This window comes from Rattus rattus, chromosome 3 (assembly GCF_011064425.1).
Source record: "Rattus rattus isolate New Zealand chromosome 3, Rrattus_CSIRO_v1, whole genome shotgun sequence".
NCBI lineage: Eukaryota > Metazoa > Chordata > Mammalia > Rodentia > Muridae > Rattus > Rattus rattus.
This window is the reverse complement of record NC_046156.1, coordinates 63,871,011-63,889,083: the sequence shown is the minus strand read 5'-3', so window position 1 is coordinate 63,889,083 and position 18,073 is coordinate 63,871,011. Positions and strand designations below refer to the sequence as shown.

The window sequence follows — 18,073 nt, the reverse complement described above, 5'->3', positions numbered from 1 at the left end:
TGCTCCGGCTTCTGTAAACCTGCTTATCACTGTTTACAGAGGCATCTCCTTCATAGCTGTGAACAAGGGGAAAGAGACAGCGCCTCACATAGCTGAGGGGATTTAAGTAGTTTCCTACACAGCTACAGGTTCCACTCTACAGAAGCAAGATAATTGCCATCTCCATCTTCAAAAATCCTTTCCTTAACCCCTTGCTGGTAGCACGCCTTTGATTTGGCTTTAAGGCCGTCACCCTACTTGGAGTTTTCAAAAATCTGGCTAATTACAACTTGAATTGAGTTCTTCCCCTTTCCTCACACTCTGTAACTTGGGACTTGTCAGCTTGCTCCACCCGTTCTACTCACTCTTCAGAAATCGGTGTTATTTCTTCAGAATTCCTTTCCAGATCTCCAGTGTTCTCCTCTGAGGCACTTACTACAACTAAAAGTCAGTGCTTGAGTGTCTGTCTATGCATTACATGTCTGGTTTTCAAAGTTTTTATTTATTGTTGGGGGCAGGGCAAAGGCCATGGCATGGTGTGTGAAGATCAGAGGACAGCTTTGTGGAGTCTACACTCTTCAACCTTTGTGGTACCCAGGATTAAACTCAAGACACTAGGCTTGTGTGGCATCTGGCTGGCCCAAGTGTCTGATCTCCTGTCAGGCTGAACATAAATGTGAAAGGACTGAATCAGTTTCATTCAATGCTGTTTCTTCAGTGTACCACACAGAAGGTGCTCAGTAAATATTTGTTCATTTCCCACATTTAACAAGTCAGTTGGTTTTGTAGATTCTGGCTTTATAATTTCTATTTTCCTTAATATGAAGTTCATGAGGGCAGGTCATTTTTAACCACTTGCCTCCGCATTCACTAAGTAAATATATCCACTTCATTTCCAGTTCAGGGGGATACCACACTCATGCCCAATTATTTTAGATGATTGCACATGAAGCTTATCAGCAACTGAAAGCTATCTTAGCCAGAGAGCTGAGATGCTGAATGAAGTAGCAACAGAAGGCATTGTGCCCCACTGACCTTGACTTCTGTGTTCCTCTGGGAGGTGGAGATGTGGCTTACCAATCTGCAATATTGTCTTGGTTTCTTCCAAATAAACCCCATATGGGATGTAGCTCAACGACAAAGCCTAGCAAGGATGAGGCCCTGGGCTCAATCTTCAGGACAATATGTAAATGTATACATTTAAAACTTGTATATGGGTTTGGGGACATGGCTCGGTGGATAAGAATTCTTCTTGCTTTTGCAGAGGACCCAGGTTTCAGTTCCAAGCACCCACATAGCTTCTTGAAATCATCTTTACCTCCAGTTCCAGAGGACCCAATGTCCTCTTCTGGTTCTGTAGACACCAGGCACACATGAACCTATGTGCATGCAAAATATGCACACACACACACACACACACACACACACACACACACACACACACAGCTTTCATATAAAGCTCCTCAGGCCTGGTGCATGAACATATAATTTCAGTACTTGAAGGCTGAGAGGAAGACCTCAAGTTCCAGTGCCTTGGGTAAAGGGCTAAAGGTCATGTGGTCTGTGAAAAGTTCTAAAAGGAAGCATGTGGGGCTGGCAGAATAGAGGAGTTGAGCAAGGTAGTGCATGCTTGCCTATATAAGCACTGGGAAGTTGAGACAAGAGAATGAAATCCAGGCCAGCTTGGGCTATACAGCAAGACCCTGACAATAACAAAAGAAATAAAGGAAGCAGGCAAGCAGACAGAACAGGGTAGAGGACATGGAGACAGACCCAGAAGTTCTGCTCAGTAGCTTATAGATCCTGACCTTTATCTATAAAATAGGGGTTAAAGTGCTCACCTTGCAATGGCGTTAAGAGGGTTAGGGAATGCTTGATAAATTAGACTTTCTATACTTAACTCTTTTTGTGTGTGATGAGGGGGGTGTCAAATTCAGGGCTTCTACTTTCTAGGCAAGCGTTCTACCACATCACCAGCTCTTATTAGTTATTGACCAAGACAGGAGTTTACTAAGTTATCCAGGTAGGCCTTGACTTCTGACTCTCTTGGTAGTTGGGACTACAATTCTGTACTGCTAGGACTGGCTTACCCCAGTATTTTATGCTTCCAGCTTGTGGACATAGGCACAAAGATGGTATGCAGGTAAATGTTCAGGCTGCTCCCATCACAAGAAAACCAGCATCCCCTCCACCACCACCCACCAAGGCTCAAAGAACACTAATTTCTTTAAACATCCAGAGTTGAACTTGGCCAATTAAAGCTTTCTGTTAGCATCATGGAGTGTATCAGTAGCCCAGCACCAAGGTACAGTCAGCTTCCAACAAACATAAAGGTGGTGACGGCGGTCAGGCCAATGGCTCACAAGGTGAATTGGCTCCAAAGCTATCAGGCCTTACAACAGGCTGGCGCCTGCAGTTTGCAGCGCTGGCTTTCAGGACCCTCCGTTGTCCTTTGTGATAGTGCCACCTAGTGGAAACGACGAGGTAGTGCCACAAATTTCAAGTCCTGGTCAGGATCAGTGCGACGAGGTGGGAGGATGAATAGTAGTAGGTCAGGTCGGCAAGGGTGTCTTCTATTCAACCCCTAGGTTAGTACTCTGAACTCACAAAAACGAACTCCAGTGATTCTTTCTCCTCAAACATAACTGACCAGAGACCATACTCGACACTTCAGTAACCTTGCACCGAGTCTTTGGGAACAGGCTAAGGAGGCCTCGCTGTCTTGTACAGAGCCATTGTTCTGATGGAGAAACTGAGGTTCAGTAGAAGTGTAGATAACCCAAGGTCACACGCCATACGGGAACCTCAGGGAGATCCAAGTCAATTTCTCCGACCACTCACCGGGCTCGCCGCCGCAGACGCAGAGGTAGGCGACGCGGCCCGACGACCGCCATGGGGATACAGGACGGACACCGCTAGCCACCGCACGCGGGGCCGGCCGGACGCAAGCAGGAAGCAAGAGTCCCGCGCGGGGAGCCCCTGGGAACACAGGCGACGACCACGTGACAGGAGACGCCGGCCATGTGACAGGGAAGCGCTGGCAAAGGCCCTGGTACACAGTCACGCACGACGCACGTACACGCACGGAAGCGCTTCGAGCAGCGAGGCGAGGGCCGCGGGTCACATGTGGAGGGTGACAGGCGCGGGCCGGGGGGCGGGAAAGACGCGCGGATCACGTGCCGGGGGCCGGAGCTCAGAGGTCACGTGAGGCCGGAGGCGGGGCCGCCGCGGAGGGGGAGGGGCGCGCGGCTTCCGGCGGCCGTGGGGGGGTGGGCCGGCGAGCGGAGGGGGCCTGTCCCGGAGGTGGCGGCGGCGCCATCTTGGCGAAGGGGGGATCAGGAAGTGCGGACCGCGGCGGCGGAGCCCGGAGCGGAGGCCGGAGGCTCCTGGCCCGCCGGCCCCGGAGCAGGCGGAGCGGAGGATGCAGCAGCCGCAGCCGCAGGGGCAGCAGCAGCCGGGGCCGGGGCAGCAACTGGGGGTCCAGGGGGCGGCGCCGGGGGCCGGGGGCGGCCCGGGAGGGGGCCCGGGGCCAGGGCCCTGCCTGAGGCGGGAGCTGAAGCTGCTCGAGTCCATCTTCCACCGCGGCCACGAGCGCTTCCGCATTGCCAGCGCCTGCCTGGACGAGCTGAGCTGCGAGTTCCTGCTGGCCGGAGCCGGAGGGGCCGGGGCCGGGGCTGCGCCCGGACCCCATCTCCCCTCCCGGGGGTCGGTGCCGGGGGACCCCGTCCGCATCCACTGCAACATCACGGTGAGGACCTCGCTTGCGCCACGCTGGGGGTCCCTTGTCTGGTGCTCGAAATCACACCATACAACCTCCTGCTCTCGAAGGACCCGGAGGCCGGAGCTCCCTCTTGGTGCTTGGCTCCTTCTCTCCAAGGCTACACTTGTTTCTTCAGCTTGAGGTTCTGTGGTGCAGTCACAGTCTCTGCTGTTGACCCCTGAGAGCGAGGGACACCGGGACATGTGGCCCCTCAACCACATCTTCCTATGAATCCACCCACACCTCAGGTTTTGGCTCCTTCTGCTTACTCCTCCACAACTTCACCATGTCACCTAGAAATGCCCATTTCTTCTCCCCACCCCAACTCTAATAAGATTCCAGGCCTCTGCTGGAAGGACCTAGTCTGGAACTCAGCCCAGTTCCATAGTGACCCTTCTCAGTAGTTCTTTCCGCTTAGATGTTACCACCTGTGGGCTCCCTGCGCAAGCATCCCTCGTGCAACCCCTTTGCTCCCTGAATTTCACCAAGTAGTAGTGCCGTTCATTGACTCCACGTTGGATTTCCTCTTCCTTACTCTGGTGTAACTAACCTTTAACTCCTCTTTTTGCCTTGGCTGGTAGCAACTTTGGCACTTCCCTCCCCATTCCTAGGGTCATGTCTGCTTATCCTTGGTGATTGTTGCCTTTTCTGGTGGTGATAGCAGTGTGCATGCGTGTGTGTGTGTGTGTGTGTGTGTGTGTGTGTGTGTGTGTGTGTCTGTGTGTGTGTGTGTTTGTTGAGCAGTAACAGTGTCATTCTCCCCAGTAGGCATCATTCCATCCTAACTATCCTAGATTAGGAAGCACCTTACATGTGTCCTGCCTTATTTTATCCCCTAGTGTCCCTTGAGGAAATTGTTGGGTGTAATGTTTTAACAGCTGGTACTGTGTGATCTAGTGCTCATGTTGTTCGATAACACCCACTGTAATGATCTTGTCCCTCCTAGAGCTAGCCAGAGAGCTAGTGGGCAGCTAGCTCTCCACACTAGAAATGGGAGTTGCCTGGGGGGGAAGACAGACTTGTGAGTTTTGTGGTTCTTGGAAGCTTCAATTCATTTTTCATGGTGTTTTCTAGCCCTTTCTGCCACCAAACCAGGTCGTGGTTTGGTGAGGTAACTTTGGGAGTGGAGTAATAATGAGATACTTGAGTTTTGATGGGGACTCATCTATCCAAGCTGAGGCTTACCTCACCAAGCTATGACCACCAGGAGTGGCTCAGTCAAGTAAAGATTTTAGCATCTTTGGTACTGTTTTTCCTGCAGCACTGGTTAGAACTATGGCATCGCTAAGATCCCCAGTAGAAGTGGGTAAGGCTTCCTTGGCATGTGTTGAAACATCAAAGATTGGATTTTGCTAAGTGGATTCACTTACGGGTAGGTCTGCTTCCTCCAGCTGCTTCCTTTCAGTTGCCAGAGGCCGTCTACTCTCTTTGTCTTTGGGGGTTCTCAGCTGCAGTGCCCATGGCCCCTCTAAAAGAAACTTGGCCTACACTGGCCCCCTTGCCTTGGGCAGAGGAGGGGAGTCTGGTGAGGCTCCTTTGGCATGGTGGCTCAGGAATGCTGGGAATGTCAGTAGCGTAGGCTTTTTTCTCCCAGCCCATGCCTGGACTCAGGATGAGGGCAGGTTCCTGAGGGAGTGGTAGGGAGAATGGGTCTTAGGGGGGCTCTGGGCTGGGGGTGGATCTTGCAAATGCCCTTTTACTATTAGCTTTGGAAACAGTTTTATTTTAGTTCCTCCTCCCCTGGTGGCTACAAGCCTGCATTTTTCTCATCAATGTGACTGTTATGAGGTGATCTTCCCTCCCCTGATTCTGGAGTTTGGAAACACTGAAGGACTCTGGCCTGGGTGTGGGAAGAACTCAGAGTGTGGCAGGCAGTCAGGACAGTAGAGCCAGAGCTTCCTTTACTGTCATGAGCTTGCCCTGGTTTTTATCTGGGAGGGAGAGAGTCCACAGGATGCTTCTTGGGTATGGCCCTTCCAGGCTATTTGTCTAGGGAAGCTGAGCTAGTAGTTATGACCGTAGGGCATGGTGGTGGGAAAGAAAAGAACCAGAAGTCTTCAGAGAAGAAGGAAGGCTAGGCAAAAACTGGTTTCTCTTAAAGTTTCTCATTGTGACCACTCTCCCTGCTTTCCCCCTCAGGAATCATACCCTGCTGTGCCCCCCATCTGGTCGGTGGAGTCTGATGATCCTAACTTGGCTGCTGTCTTGGAGAGGCTGGTGGACATAAAGAAAGGGAATACTTTGGTGAGGGGGGCAGTGGGGAGGAGTATGTGTGTTCCTGGAGAGGCTTCAGCAATAAAAGTACCCTGTGAGAGGTAGCTAGATCTGAAAAGTGGGTGGTACTCTAGGTGGAATGTCTTGGGCCTGACTTTTTAAGAGAGTTGCCTACTGAAGCCAGAGGAAGCAGAGTCCTATAGCAGATCCAGGATAGATCCACTAGGAAAAGTCATTCCTATCACCACAAGGTCCATCCACTGTAGAGAACCAGCCACCATTTTGAGATCTAAGCTAAAAGCTCACACAGCTTTCCAGATTGTAGTAGGAAAGACATATTTGATGTCTCCCCACCCCAGCTCTTGCAGCATCTGAAGAGGATCATCTCTGACCTGTGTAAACTCTACAACCTCCCTCAGCATCCTGATGTGGAAATGCTGGATCAGCCCTTGCCAGCAGAGCAGGTACTCAGTTGAGGGATGGGCTTGGGTCCTGTGGCAGTCATCCCAAAGAGTGCTTGAGATATACTTGATAATTGAAATGGAACTGCAGTAGCTCCTTCCCACCCCCACTGCTCCCAAACACACATGTGATTCTCAGCCGCTTTCCTCTCCAGATGGGAATCTAGCTAAATGGGGCACTACTCACTGCTTCTGTCCTATCAGAATTCAGTCTCGGGGGCAGCATCCTGAGGGTTGAGATGAGGAGGGAATCTTTATTATTATTGTAGCAATAGCAGTTGGTGGCTATTGGAAACCCAGGCCCCTTGTTTAGGACCAGAAATGTACTATCATTCTAGAGAAGATCAAATGAGAGGAGGAAAGCTAAGCTGGGGTCTGCAGAATAGATGACAAAAACAGCTATTTTCTTCTTTGGCATATGGTAGGAAGAGAATAGTTGGCTGGTATCAAAGTCATCCATCCTTGAGCTCTTGCTTCCATTCAGATCTGGCTGGTGGATAAACTGGCATGTTTATGGGCAGTGCCCAGCTTCCAGACCTTCAAAGCCAGAGGGGTAGGTCAGATGCTGCAACCCACTGGGTCTGATTTTCATCTTTGCCTCCTTCTCCACTCAGTGCACGCAGGAAGAAGTATCTTCAGAAGACGAAGACGAAGAGATGCCCGAGGTAGGCTTACTACTCAAGACGGGACTGGCAGGAAGGGTTTGTCGTCAGCATGGGTCATTTGATCCTAACAGCTCCAGCTTCAAATGGGAAAGAAACGGCAATAGGATAAAGACTGACTGGCTGATATGTACATGCATTCTTTGAAAGCATTTACTTGCCAGTCTATTAAAACAAGTAAATACTGGACAAACTTAATCTCAGATGGCTTCAGGAATCTCAGCAGACCCTAGTTTGTATCCTGATTGTCCTAGTTGGGAATTTTACTTATTCTCATTAAGTTACAGTTTTCTCATTTATACAATAGTAGTATGATGCATATCACGTGATTGTTTCAGATAATAAATAGCGTATAGTGCACCTGACAGAATAATAACAAATAATAGGTACTGTGTATCTCTCATTTATATATGCATGGATGTTTTTGCTGTGTGCATGTCTATGTACCATATGTGTGCAGTGCCTGTGGAGGCCAGAAAAGGGCATCAGTTCCCTGAGACTGGAATTACAGGTGGTTGTAAGTCACTGTGTGGGTGCTGGGAACCCATTTTCTAGAAGAGCAGCCTCTGAACTGCTGAGCCATTTCCCTAGTTCCTATTTATTTTTGTGTAATAATAGGCTGGCCTCACACTTACTTATGTAGCTGAGGATGGCTTGAATTGATCCTACTGCTTCTTCTTCCTAAGTGCCAGGGCTGCAAACAGGTGCCACCCAGGCTACAGTGGAATGTAAATCATAGTTAAGCGTCATAACCAGATAGAACTGACCTTACTGTTGTGAAGTCTCTTTGACTGGATAACTAATCAAATTTATTAATGAAAATGAACTAGACCTCAGCTTTTCTGTGATAAGTGTAGATAATGATAGAATAATAAATACTTTATAAAGGAATAAAGTAAGCTGTTGTATGTTGCCCCAGTACAGAACTTGATAGGACATCCTGTTATAAGGTGTCTCTGATGATGTTTCCTGTCATTGGACCCAGACTCTGTAACTTTGTACTGATCTTCAGGCCTGCAGTGGGCTGGTGATCCATGAAGCCTAGTCCTTCCTGGAGGTGTTCAGCCCTCTGTGCCACTTCCACAGCCCCTGACTGTGGGCCTGAGGTTGCCTCAGTGTGGCCTCTGCTGAGTGAGCTGCTTGTTCCCTCCGAGCAGGGGAAATGAGCTAATTATATCGTTGAGTAGTACTGTCTCCCGCTTGGGCCACCTCATTTCCATCTTGGCAGTGAGTACTTCCAGGGACCTAATTCTGGCCCTGCTCTTATAGGGAGAAAAGAAGAGATTTATGGTCTAGTGTGCTTTTCTTCTCGTTTTTTAAGATGTGTTGTGTGTGTTGTAAGTCAGGACAACTTGGCGGAGTCAGTTCTTTCTACCATGTAGGTTTCAGGGAGTGAACACAAGTTATCAGGCTTCTCAGCAAGCGTCTTTACCCCTGAGCCACCTAGCTGGCTCCTAGTTTCCTCCTTTAGGCCTAGGGTCCTGAGGGCTCCTGGATGAGAGTCCTAGTAAAACAAGCTTCACTTTTACATCCCCACTGCAAGCCAAAGTCATTCATCTAGAAATTGGGAAGTTTTCTGCCGCTGCCAAAGGAATTTTAGGGACAGTTGGAATAGGGTTTTCCTAGGGACAAGAAGACAGTCCCTGTCTTGGTCCTCCTTGTAGCTCTGCTGCTGTGGTTTAAGAATTTAGAAAGGAAAGGAAATTACCTTGGAGACCAGATATGCTGACATAATACAGTACTCAGGAGGCTGAAGCAGTATCATCCCAGCAAAGGCTTCACAGCAAGACCCCAGCTCAAAATGAAAGGCAGATGGAAGCAGGAAGATGGGGTTATCCTTGCTGTATAATGAGTTTAAGACAAGCCTGGGCTCTATGAGACTTTGTTTCCAAAAACTAAAAACAAACATGCCTTGGCCATTAGACTGGGGTGGGAATAGGGCTATTTTCTAGAACTGGGAAATTACTGCTAAGACCACGGCGGGGGCTTGGGGCTCTGGGACAAGTGGTACTGAGAAAAGGTAGTCTGTCTACTAGCTCTGTGGTGTCTCTGCTCTGCTCTCCTACCTCAGGACACAGAAGACCTAGATCACTATGAGATGAAAGAGGAGGAGCCAGCGGAGGGCAAGAAGTCTGAAGATGATGGCATCGGAAAAGAAAACCTGGCCATCCTGGAGAAAATTAAAAAGAACCAGAGGCAAGATTACTTAAATGTACGTGCCTTGTAGAGAGGCAAGGCAAAGGGTTAGTGGGTACTGGCTGGGGAGTGGCAGACCACTGCCCGTCAGTATGGAGAGCTGTCTCCTTTATTGGATCTGTCCAGTCCATCCCTAGTCCAGACTGCCTCCAAGTCTACCCACCAGACCAAGGAATAATGGTGTTTTCCCTCCTCCCCAGGGTGCAGTGTCTGGCTCGGTGCAGGCCACTGACCGGCTGATGAAGGAGCTCAGGGATATATACCGATCACAGAGTTTCAAAGGCGGTGAGTTTGCACGTGGCTGCGCAGGAGTTCCTCAAAAAGGACACAGTGTGGACTTGAAGATGGCAAGTGGATAAAAGCGCTTGCCTGAGTTCAGTCTCCAGTCCTACATTACAGCCTCTACTTCATGGGTGGCACATACACATACACATGTGATAGGCAGATTACTGGGATTGCTTTTAAAAGGTTACAGTATTATACTGGTAAGGACCCCCTGAGAATTCTAGATCACACAAATGCTTACGAACTTTTCAGACAAGGATTAGAACTCCTCAAGGCATGGGTTGGTGCATATCCAGAAACAGACTTGGACCCTTTGAGGGTTTTTTTGTTGTTATTGGTTTTTGGGTTTGGGGGTTTTTTGGTTTGCCAAGACAGGTTTTCTCTGTATAGCCCTGGCTGTCCTGGAACTCACGCTGTAGACCAGGCTGGCCTCAAACTCAGAGATCCACCTGCCTCTGCCTCCTGAGTGCTGGGATTAAAGGCTGCACCACCACCCAGCTTGAACCTTTTTCTTAAGGGAGGGAGGAATCTGCCCCTTGGTCCAGACCCATCTTACTGAGGCCAGTGCCTCCTCTCCTTCCAGGAAACTATGCAGTCGAACTCGTGAATGACAGTCTGTATGACTGGAATGTCAAACTCCTCAAGTGAGTGGCAGCTCTGGGGTGAGGGTTGAGGGAACCACATGTGTGGAGTGACCAGTGGAGCCCCAGAGACAGTCCTCTCCTTTTCAGTGTGTTGGTTGTGGGGTCCCAGGAGCAGGTGTGGGCAATGGAACCCTTAGGAGGCTGCTTAGTCAGCACCCAGCAGGCTGAACCCAGATTCATTGCTTTGTAGAGTTGACCAGGACAGCGCTTTGCACAATGATCTTCAGATCCTAAAGGAGAAGGAAGGAGCAGACTTCATCCTTCTCAACTTCTCCTTTAAAGTAAGATGATCTGTTCTCAGTGCTCTGTCCCTGGCTGAGCCTTCCCTGTCCGCCATGAATCTTGTGAGGATGCTGGCCTCCCTTCCCTAACTCTTGCCCGCCTTTCTCTCAGGATAACTTCCCCTTTGACCCACCGTTCGTCAGGGTTGTGTCTCCAGTCCTCTCTGGAGGGTGAGTGGCTGGGCAAAGGGAATAGCCATTGTGGTGCAGCAGGTGCGGAAGGGGCTAGGCCTGTGGCCGGGCACAGCTGACTAACCCTTCTTCTACAGGTATGTTCTGGGCGGAGGTGCCATCTGCATGGAGCTGCTCACCAAGCAGGTGAGCCTGTTTCACTCTTGGCCATTGGCCTGGGTGGGGCTGGCTGAGCTTTAACCCCATTGGTTAATGGGGTGGGGGAACAAGCTGCAGCCATAATATGGCCCTTTCATTGCACTAGGCATAGCCTGTACCCAGCAACCTAAGCGGACAGGTGGTGACTGTACTGGGAGTAAAGGGACCCTTCTGTAAAGGCAGCCTCATGCCTGGAAAGGTGCTGAAGGTGTCTCAGGAAGCTGTATCCTGACTTCCTGCTTTGTCCCTGCCGTGCCCCAGGGCTGGAGCAGTGCCTACTCCATAGAGTCCGTGATCATGCAGATCAGCGCCACGCTAGTGAAGGGGAAGGCACGGGTGCAGTTCGGAGCCAACAAAGTAAGGACCCTGGGACTGTGGGGAGCCAAGTATAGTTTAGGCCCCAGCCAGCTTGGGCCCCTGCAATGGAGGGAGGGCATTGGCCCAGGGGCTTCCTCACATGTTGGGGTGGTACAGGGAAATCATGTGTTGTATCCTCAAGGCCTTCCCAGGCAGAGATAGTTCTGGAAGCTGGGACTTGTGGCTGCCTGGATGACAGCCTGCAGGTGAGGGACAGTAGGTTGCAGCTGGCCATGACCTGATCTGGTTTTTCTCTCCCCAGTCTCAGTATAGTCTGACAAGAGCACAGCAGTCCTACAAGTCCTTGGTGCAGATCCACGAAAAAAACGGTGAGGCTGGGGCCCCCAGGCCCAGGTCCCACTCTAGTCAAGTCCAGGGACCTCTTTGGTTTCTGAGCTTACTGTCCACTTGTCCATCATCTGCCCAGTTCTTCAGAACTCTGTAGTATTGTCACCCTTCTTCCCAGCAGTGGGGTTGAAGGTAGCCTGGGCCCTGCCCTCTGCTGTCACTCTGCAAAGCTCATCCAGTTCCTGTCCTGAGTGGGCTCCCCATTCTCCCTCCCTTATAGTAACTCTGGGTAAGCAGCCTCAGCTCCCCTACTTGACATCCTTCCTAGGATCTGCTTTCCTGGAACATGGAGTGTCCTCAGGGATTGCAATAGGTGAAGTTGGCCTGGGCCTGCCCCTCACTATGCTGGTTTGTGGTTTTTCTTTGTTTTTGTGCAGGCTGGTACACACCCCCGAAGGAAGATGGCTAACCCTGGAGTATCATCCCCTTCCTCCTCCCCAGGCACCACTGGACCAATTACCTTTGAATGCTGTATTTGGATCTCACGCTGCCTCTGGTTCCCCCTCATTTTTCCTGGACGTGATAGCTCTGCCTATTGCAGGACAATGATGGCTATTCTAAACGCTAAGGAAAACCAACCACCCACAACACACTGAACTGTCTCAAGTACTCAAGACTGACTACAGACCAACCACCTCGCTGGAACCCTTGCTAGCAGGCATTCTTATAAAGAAACTCTCAAGCCTCCTTATATTGCTGGAAACTCAGCTGTGCTCCAGACTAGAGCCTCCTTACCTATGCTATGGGTTTTTAATTTATTTTCTCTTATTTCATGTACACTGCTTTTTTTGGTTACAGTGTATGATGGATGTGTATGAAAAAATGTATCTTTGGGAAAACAATTACAGTTTGTTAATTTGAAGATGCTGGTCTTGACTCATCTTTATTTTTATTCCCACATCCCCTGACTGCCGGGTGGGGGGAGGGTGCCAGGCCCACCGTGCTTTGGTAGCACGGAGAAGCTGCGATTTGCTGCTGGCACAAGAGAATCGGCAAACTGAAGCGCCTGCCTGATCTGACCCTAGACTGCTCCCGAAGGCCTCTGGAGCAACCCGCACCTGTACTCCTTGGAACAGTCTGGCCTGCTGAACCACAGTGAGAGGCCCAGGGACATCCTGATTATTAGTACCTCTTTGTACTAATCTCCATTTTTGAAATTTCCAAGAAAAAGATGAGACTTGAGTAGCTGCTTCACAAAGTCCTTTTAAGTTGAGTGGGTGGTGCCCTGGCTCCTGGATGCATGAGGTTTTCTCTAATCCCAAGCAACACGCTGAGCGGCTGTAACTCATTGGTTCCCTGCCTTCCTGTCCTCTCTTCTCACCTCTCATCTGCTTCATTAGATTATCTAAGAAAAGACTTGAACTTTGGATTCTTTCTAGCCATTCCCAATTTGTGGGTCTACTGGGAACAGTAGCTCCATGTGGTTACATTGTATAGTGGGTTCTTGGCTCAGCCCCAGGACCTGCACGGCAGGGAGAAGCCTGCAGAGCCAGACCCACCTGTGTTGGACCTGCTGCTGTGAGACTGCACACAGTACACGGAGCCTGCATCTTCCTGCTTGAGCTGCTTGTGGGACTGCCTACCTGCATACTGGAGGAAGACTGAAGTGACGATGGAGGCAAGGGACAGCTGACCAAGTCCTGGAGCTTAGAAAACCCAACCCTGGGACGTTTGCCTGGATGTTTTCTAATGCTTCCAAGATGGGCATTTTAGTTTGGCCATCTCCTCCCACTCCCCATTTCTTTTAGGGATTTGAATGTCTTGCTGCTTTAGGTGGATGGAGAGTTCACCAGTCCTACTTGATGCTGCTCTAATTCTGCCTACACCCACCAGATTAGGGGTGCTAATACATGGTGAGGTGAGACACAGAGGATACAAGGGGAATAAGTCATTCCGTAGACTGAAATCTATCTCCTAGCCTGTAAGGCTTCCTTCCGAACTTAACACCAGCCAGGGCTGGCGTGTAGATTGTGTTTTTAGTAACGTGTACTGTGAGCTGTCCTCTGTATAATGTATTTTGTAATGTATTTTTCTCATCTACCAAAGGATGAATCAAATAAAGTTATTTAAATAGTTTGGCTCTAATAAACTTATTTAGAGAAATAATGGGTTCATTAAGTTTGATATGAAGGAAAACACCATGTTCTGGGAACTGTAATGCCAGCTCTGGACAGTCCTCCATTTTTCTTCTCAAACCTTTTCTGACAAAATTTTAAGTTTAGGCTTCTTATAAAGTCACAGGCATTAAAGGGGGCAGATTTCTTCTTTGCAGTAGGGAAAGCAAGGAATTTATTTGTATCTATGACCCAGGTAATGTTGCTTGGCTTGGAGCCCTCAGCCTAGGAGCTAAGTGTGGGAGGCACATAGCTGCTTCTCGGTCTCCATGCCACAGTTTGGAGGGCAGGATAGGGCAGCAAGCAGTAGCTAGGAGAACATATTAGTCACCCCAAACGTGAGACATGACCTTTACTTGCTAGTGTGATAGCTCACTGTTCTACCTGATTCTACATGCAACACCAAAAAAACCTAGACAAGGGCCCTTCCAAGCCCCCCGCCCCCGCCCCAAGTCTGCCCCGGCATACAAAAATGAGGAAAATTTGCTTGGCTGCCTCAGGCTTCTAACCTAATGGAAGCCTACTATTTTTGGTTCAAATGTTTATTCCAGTTTAGGAGACTAAAAACACCTGACAAGATTTTACCCTTTGGAAAGATGAGTAAAGGCAAGCTCCAGGCTGGAGCCTCAAGAATGAATGGCTCTCAGGGCAGCACAGGCAGACAGAATGAGCTGGGAGTGCCCAGTGCACCTCATCAAAGCCTTCAAACTTCAGGGCTTATGGCTAGAAGAGTCAGTCAGATGGCGGGTGCACTGCCCCTGCCAGTCCCCCAACTCCTGGGCTATGTTCAGCTCCTAGGTTCCAGGGAGACCCACAGAATCCTGACAGAGGCTGGGATGACTCAGGACAGTCAGCTCTCAGAAGCACCAATGATTTCCCCTGGGGATTTAATGGACACCTGGTGTGAATTCAAAATTTCTGCAAAACAAAACACAAACCTTGGGGCAGGTGGTGGCAAAGGAGGGAAGCAGAAGGCGGAGGCCACAGGGAGCGGGCTCTGGCGGCAGACCAGCTCCCCAACAAGTCTCTGCTCGCTTCTGCTAACTTCCAGCTCTGGGCTGAAGGTGATGAAAGCTGCAGCAGCAGTGGGAAGCAGGGCTGGGGGCAAGAGAGGAGAGAGTGTGTGTGTGTGTGTGTGTGTGTGTGTGTGTGTGTGTGTGTGTGTGTGTGTGTGTGTGCGAGTGTGTGTAAAAAGGCGGCCTGTTACTGCCGGTCAAACAATTACAGTCCTCAAATGAGAAATTCCACTGGGGCTAAAATGTTCTTACCATGGTAAGAGAGCCATTAGTCAATAGGGAACCACACAAAAATTCACCTCTCCAGAACATGACTCTGCCTTCCCACCTCCAAACTCTGGGCTCTTAGTAAGAGTGAGAGCGGTTCTGATTAGGGCACGAGGAGTCCCTCCCCCAGGATGCCATTTCCATGCTATGAAACACCAGGAAGGCCCTTTCACTTTCACCCACAGCAGCAAGAAAGCCAGTCCCTGGGGTGGCTTTCTCGGCGTCCACTTAAGACACAGCTGGGCTGGGCACTCTGGTTCTCCTGGCAGCTGCTCTTTGGATCAGGAGGCTCCTTTCTGGGCCACTTTCCAAAATCCGGAAGCAGAAGGTCAAGAGACCTTGCTCTTCCTCCCCAGGCATGGCCGTAGGCTCTTTCCATGCAATGACCCATGAAGCCCTCTGGGTGGAGCTCCCTGACCACTGGGCAAATGGCCTCCAGCCTCCCAGGTAGCCTGAGCCCAGAGCTTTGTTCCTTCCTGCTGGGGAGTGGGCTGTGTCTTTTCCCATTCCTCCAAGCAATGTTGTACCCTCTGCCTCAACATTGAGAAGGGGCAGGGCGTGGAGGGGGCTTCTCTGTTTCCAGAATGTGGAAACTGATGTCTTACCATCTGGATCTAAAGAGACAGTGTGACAGCCCCACCCCCAATCCAGTGTTCCACCTTCCAGTCATTTTCATCTACAGCAAAATCTGCTCCCAAAGAAATTGTAAACAAAACTGGAAGCCTGGAATTGCTGTCATCGTAGGGGCTCCAGTGGAAGCCGAGGTGGGAAGTCTCCTTTACCCCACTAAGGACTAAGCAGCAGTGATATTCCTCAGGGACGCCGAGGCTCCAGGAACAGTGTGAAAAGCCATTGTTCAAGCAAGCACTCTTCTGGCATGGCTGCTGCTAAGGTGAGGAGAGGGCAGAGCCAGAGGCTGAAGGGAGCAGGCCAGGCTAGGTCCCGAGATGTAGGCACCTCCTGTGCTCTCCTCAGGAGAGGATGGAAGGCAATGACCTTCCTCCAACATGAATGGCCAAGGTGGGATGGTCCAGAGGTCAGTCATCATTGTCTAGACTGCACATGGTCTGCACAGGGATGGTGGCCACTTGCCCAGTGAATATGACCACGGCCCAGCAGTCTGCTTTATCTAGCACCCGGGGCTTGGCCAACAGGAAGAAGAGAGACAGGTTATGAAACTCGGTCATAGGCACAGCAGCCCTCAGTAAAGGGATGGAAACGTAAGGAACATGACACTGTTGCTCCCAATATCACCCCTCAGCCATGCACATTACAGAGGTGCAAATGGGTTGGTAGCCCTCCTGGGCCCTGGCACCTTCATCCTGGAGCAAACATAATGACGTCCAGTCAGTGGTGAAGATCCAGAACCACCACTGAGTGATCCGGTTTGAGTCCTGCTTCTCCAGGGGAGCTTTGTGTACTCTTGGGGAAGATTAGCAGGGCTCCTGTAACAGGGTACCTGCTGAGTCAGATGTGTTGTGCAGGGCTAGCCCACTGCGTTCACCCCACTTGCAGAGTGGTCTGCAGAGTGTTTAGCTAACCACTTTGTGCTCCTGATTGATCGCACATGCACACCTGCCCAAGAGCTATCTGGATTCACAAATGAAAGACACACACATGCACACACACACACACACACACACACACACACACGTCAGTTAGTTGTTTTGGTTTTTTTTTTGTTTTGTTTTGTTTTTTTGTTTTTTATTCTTTTTTTCGGAGCTGGGGACCGAACCCAGGGCCTTGCGCTTGTTAGGCAAGTGCTCTACCACTGAGCTAAATCCCCAACCCTGTCAGTTGGTTTTAATATGCCATGACTAGCTCAATAGTTGGGCGTCTCTAATCCTTCCTGCTGCTAGCAAACACTCCCCTCCCGTACTCCTGATTTTAAAAGATTAAAATCCATATTTCATCTGTGCTACCCCAGGCCCGTGTGACCACTTTCCCTGATTCTCACATGTTGGTCTGCTCCTTTTTCTTCCTGGTCATTGTGATCTCTGCTTCTTTTCTCCCAGTTCCTAGCCCTCACAAGTCTAAAGGTCCTGCCTCAGTCTACCTGCCCAGCCATTGGCCATTGGTTCTTTATTGATAGATCAAAAACTAATTGGGGACAAGGACCTTCAGCATTTGGACATGAGACTCCTGATTTGGGAGGCTGGGTTAACTCGAAGCATTAGGACCAATCCCCAACAGTTTGCCAGAACATGCCGGTTCCATTCAAGCACCCTGGTCGAGACCAGAAATCCGCAGCCATTCCTGGGTGGCTCAGCCCTACAGCTTGGGGATTCTGCCTGGCGGAGCTCAACCTGGAGAACTACAGGTGTGCCCCAAAACATGAGGGCAATGTGAGTATGGGGGAAGCTGGTAAGAAAGTCATACCTTTCCTTCCTTGCTTCTTTAGACCCCAGAAGCTGGCCAATTCCAGTCCCTTAAAAGTAGCCTCAAGAAGAAGCCATGGGCCAGGAGAGGTCAGGAGGTAAGTTATGGGGCAAAGGAGGTGTGCAGCTGTAGGGTCAACCGCCTCAGGCAGTGGGGTTATGCCAACCTCTCCAGGGTTTGGGGCAAGACAGAAACCCAAGAAACACAATGCATGGCAGAAGAAAGGAGGCCCTGGATCAGGGAGAAACCCTGAAAGGGAAGAACGTAGCAAACAGGTTTGCCGTGCCTCTTTGAGGAAGAAGTTCTCCCTAGGTGAGTTTTGAGCCTGCTACCATGACAGCCTTTCAGAATGGCTCGGATGTGAGTTGGAGGCAACACGGGACGCTTATGCTTAAGGCCCCACAACTCCTCCCTCAACTCCTGGCCCTGTGTTCTCCAGCCTTCTGCTACTCAAGTTCCTACAGCCTGCCTAGGTCACACGTAGTCAGCAAGGCAATCCTGCTTCTTCAAAGAGAAAACCAAACCACTGGTCCTGAGATGTCTGCCATACATTATTCTGGCTTCCCTGAGGTCAGTAATGGTGTCGATAGTGGTTTAAAAGGGGTGGGGGAGTGCCAGGCATGGTGATCCAGAATTCAGAAAAAGGCTGTCACAGGCTCTCACAGTACACAGACTGGAAATAGGTGCAGGAGTTGCTAAGAATGTCATTCTGCCCAACACCATCCCTGTCCCACCCTCCAGGTAGAATGAAGCTCACCGGCATCACTTGACTTGGCAACC

The 18,073-nt window shown here is 50.2% G+C and overlaps 1 protein-coding gene across 2 annotated transcripts; it reads left to right on the top strand.

Annotated features, from left to right (window-relative positions):
• The first annotated feature begins 3,236 nt into the window (after positions 1-3,236).
• Ube2q1 (ubiquitin conjugating enzyme E2 Q1) lies at positions 3,237-13,587 on the top strand. Of its 2 annotated transcripts, XM_032897944.1 has the most exons (14): positions 3,615-3,727; positions 5,001-5,111; positions 5,879-5,983; positions 6,313-6,417; positions 7,029-7,079; positions 9,148-9,288; positions 9,473-9,557; positions 10,141-10,201; positions 10,392-10,482; positions 10,595-10,653; positions 10,752-10,800; positions 11,074-11,169; positions 11,432-11,498; positions 11,895-13,587. In XM_032897944.1, exons 4-14 carry the CDS (start codon positions 6,388-6,390, stop codon positions 11,924-11,926), a joined length of 762 nt encoding a protein of 253 aa, XP_032753835.1. In that variant the 5' UTR covers positions 3,615-3,727; positions 5,001-5,111; positions 5,879-5,983; positions 6,313-6,387; the 3' UTR covers positions 11,927-13,587. The 2 variants fall into 2 exon arrangements, with proteins under 2 accessions (XP_032753833.1, XP_032753835.1); XM_032897942.1 differs by lacking the exon at positions 5,001-5,111 and having other exon boundaries at positions 3,237-3,727.
• Positions 13,588-18,073: the final 4,486 nt, after the last annotated feature.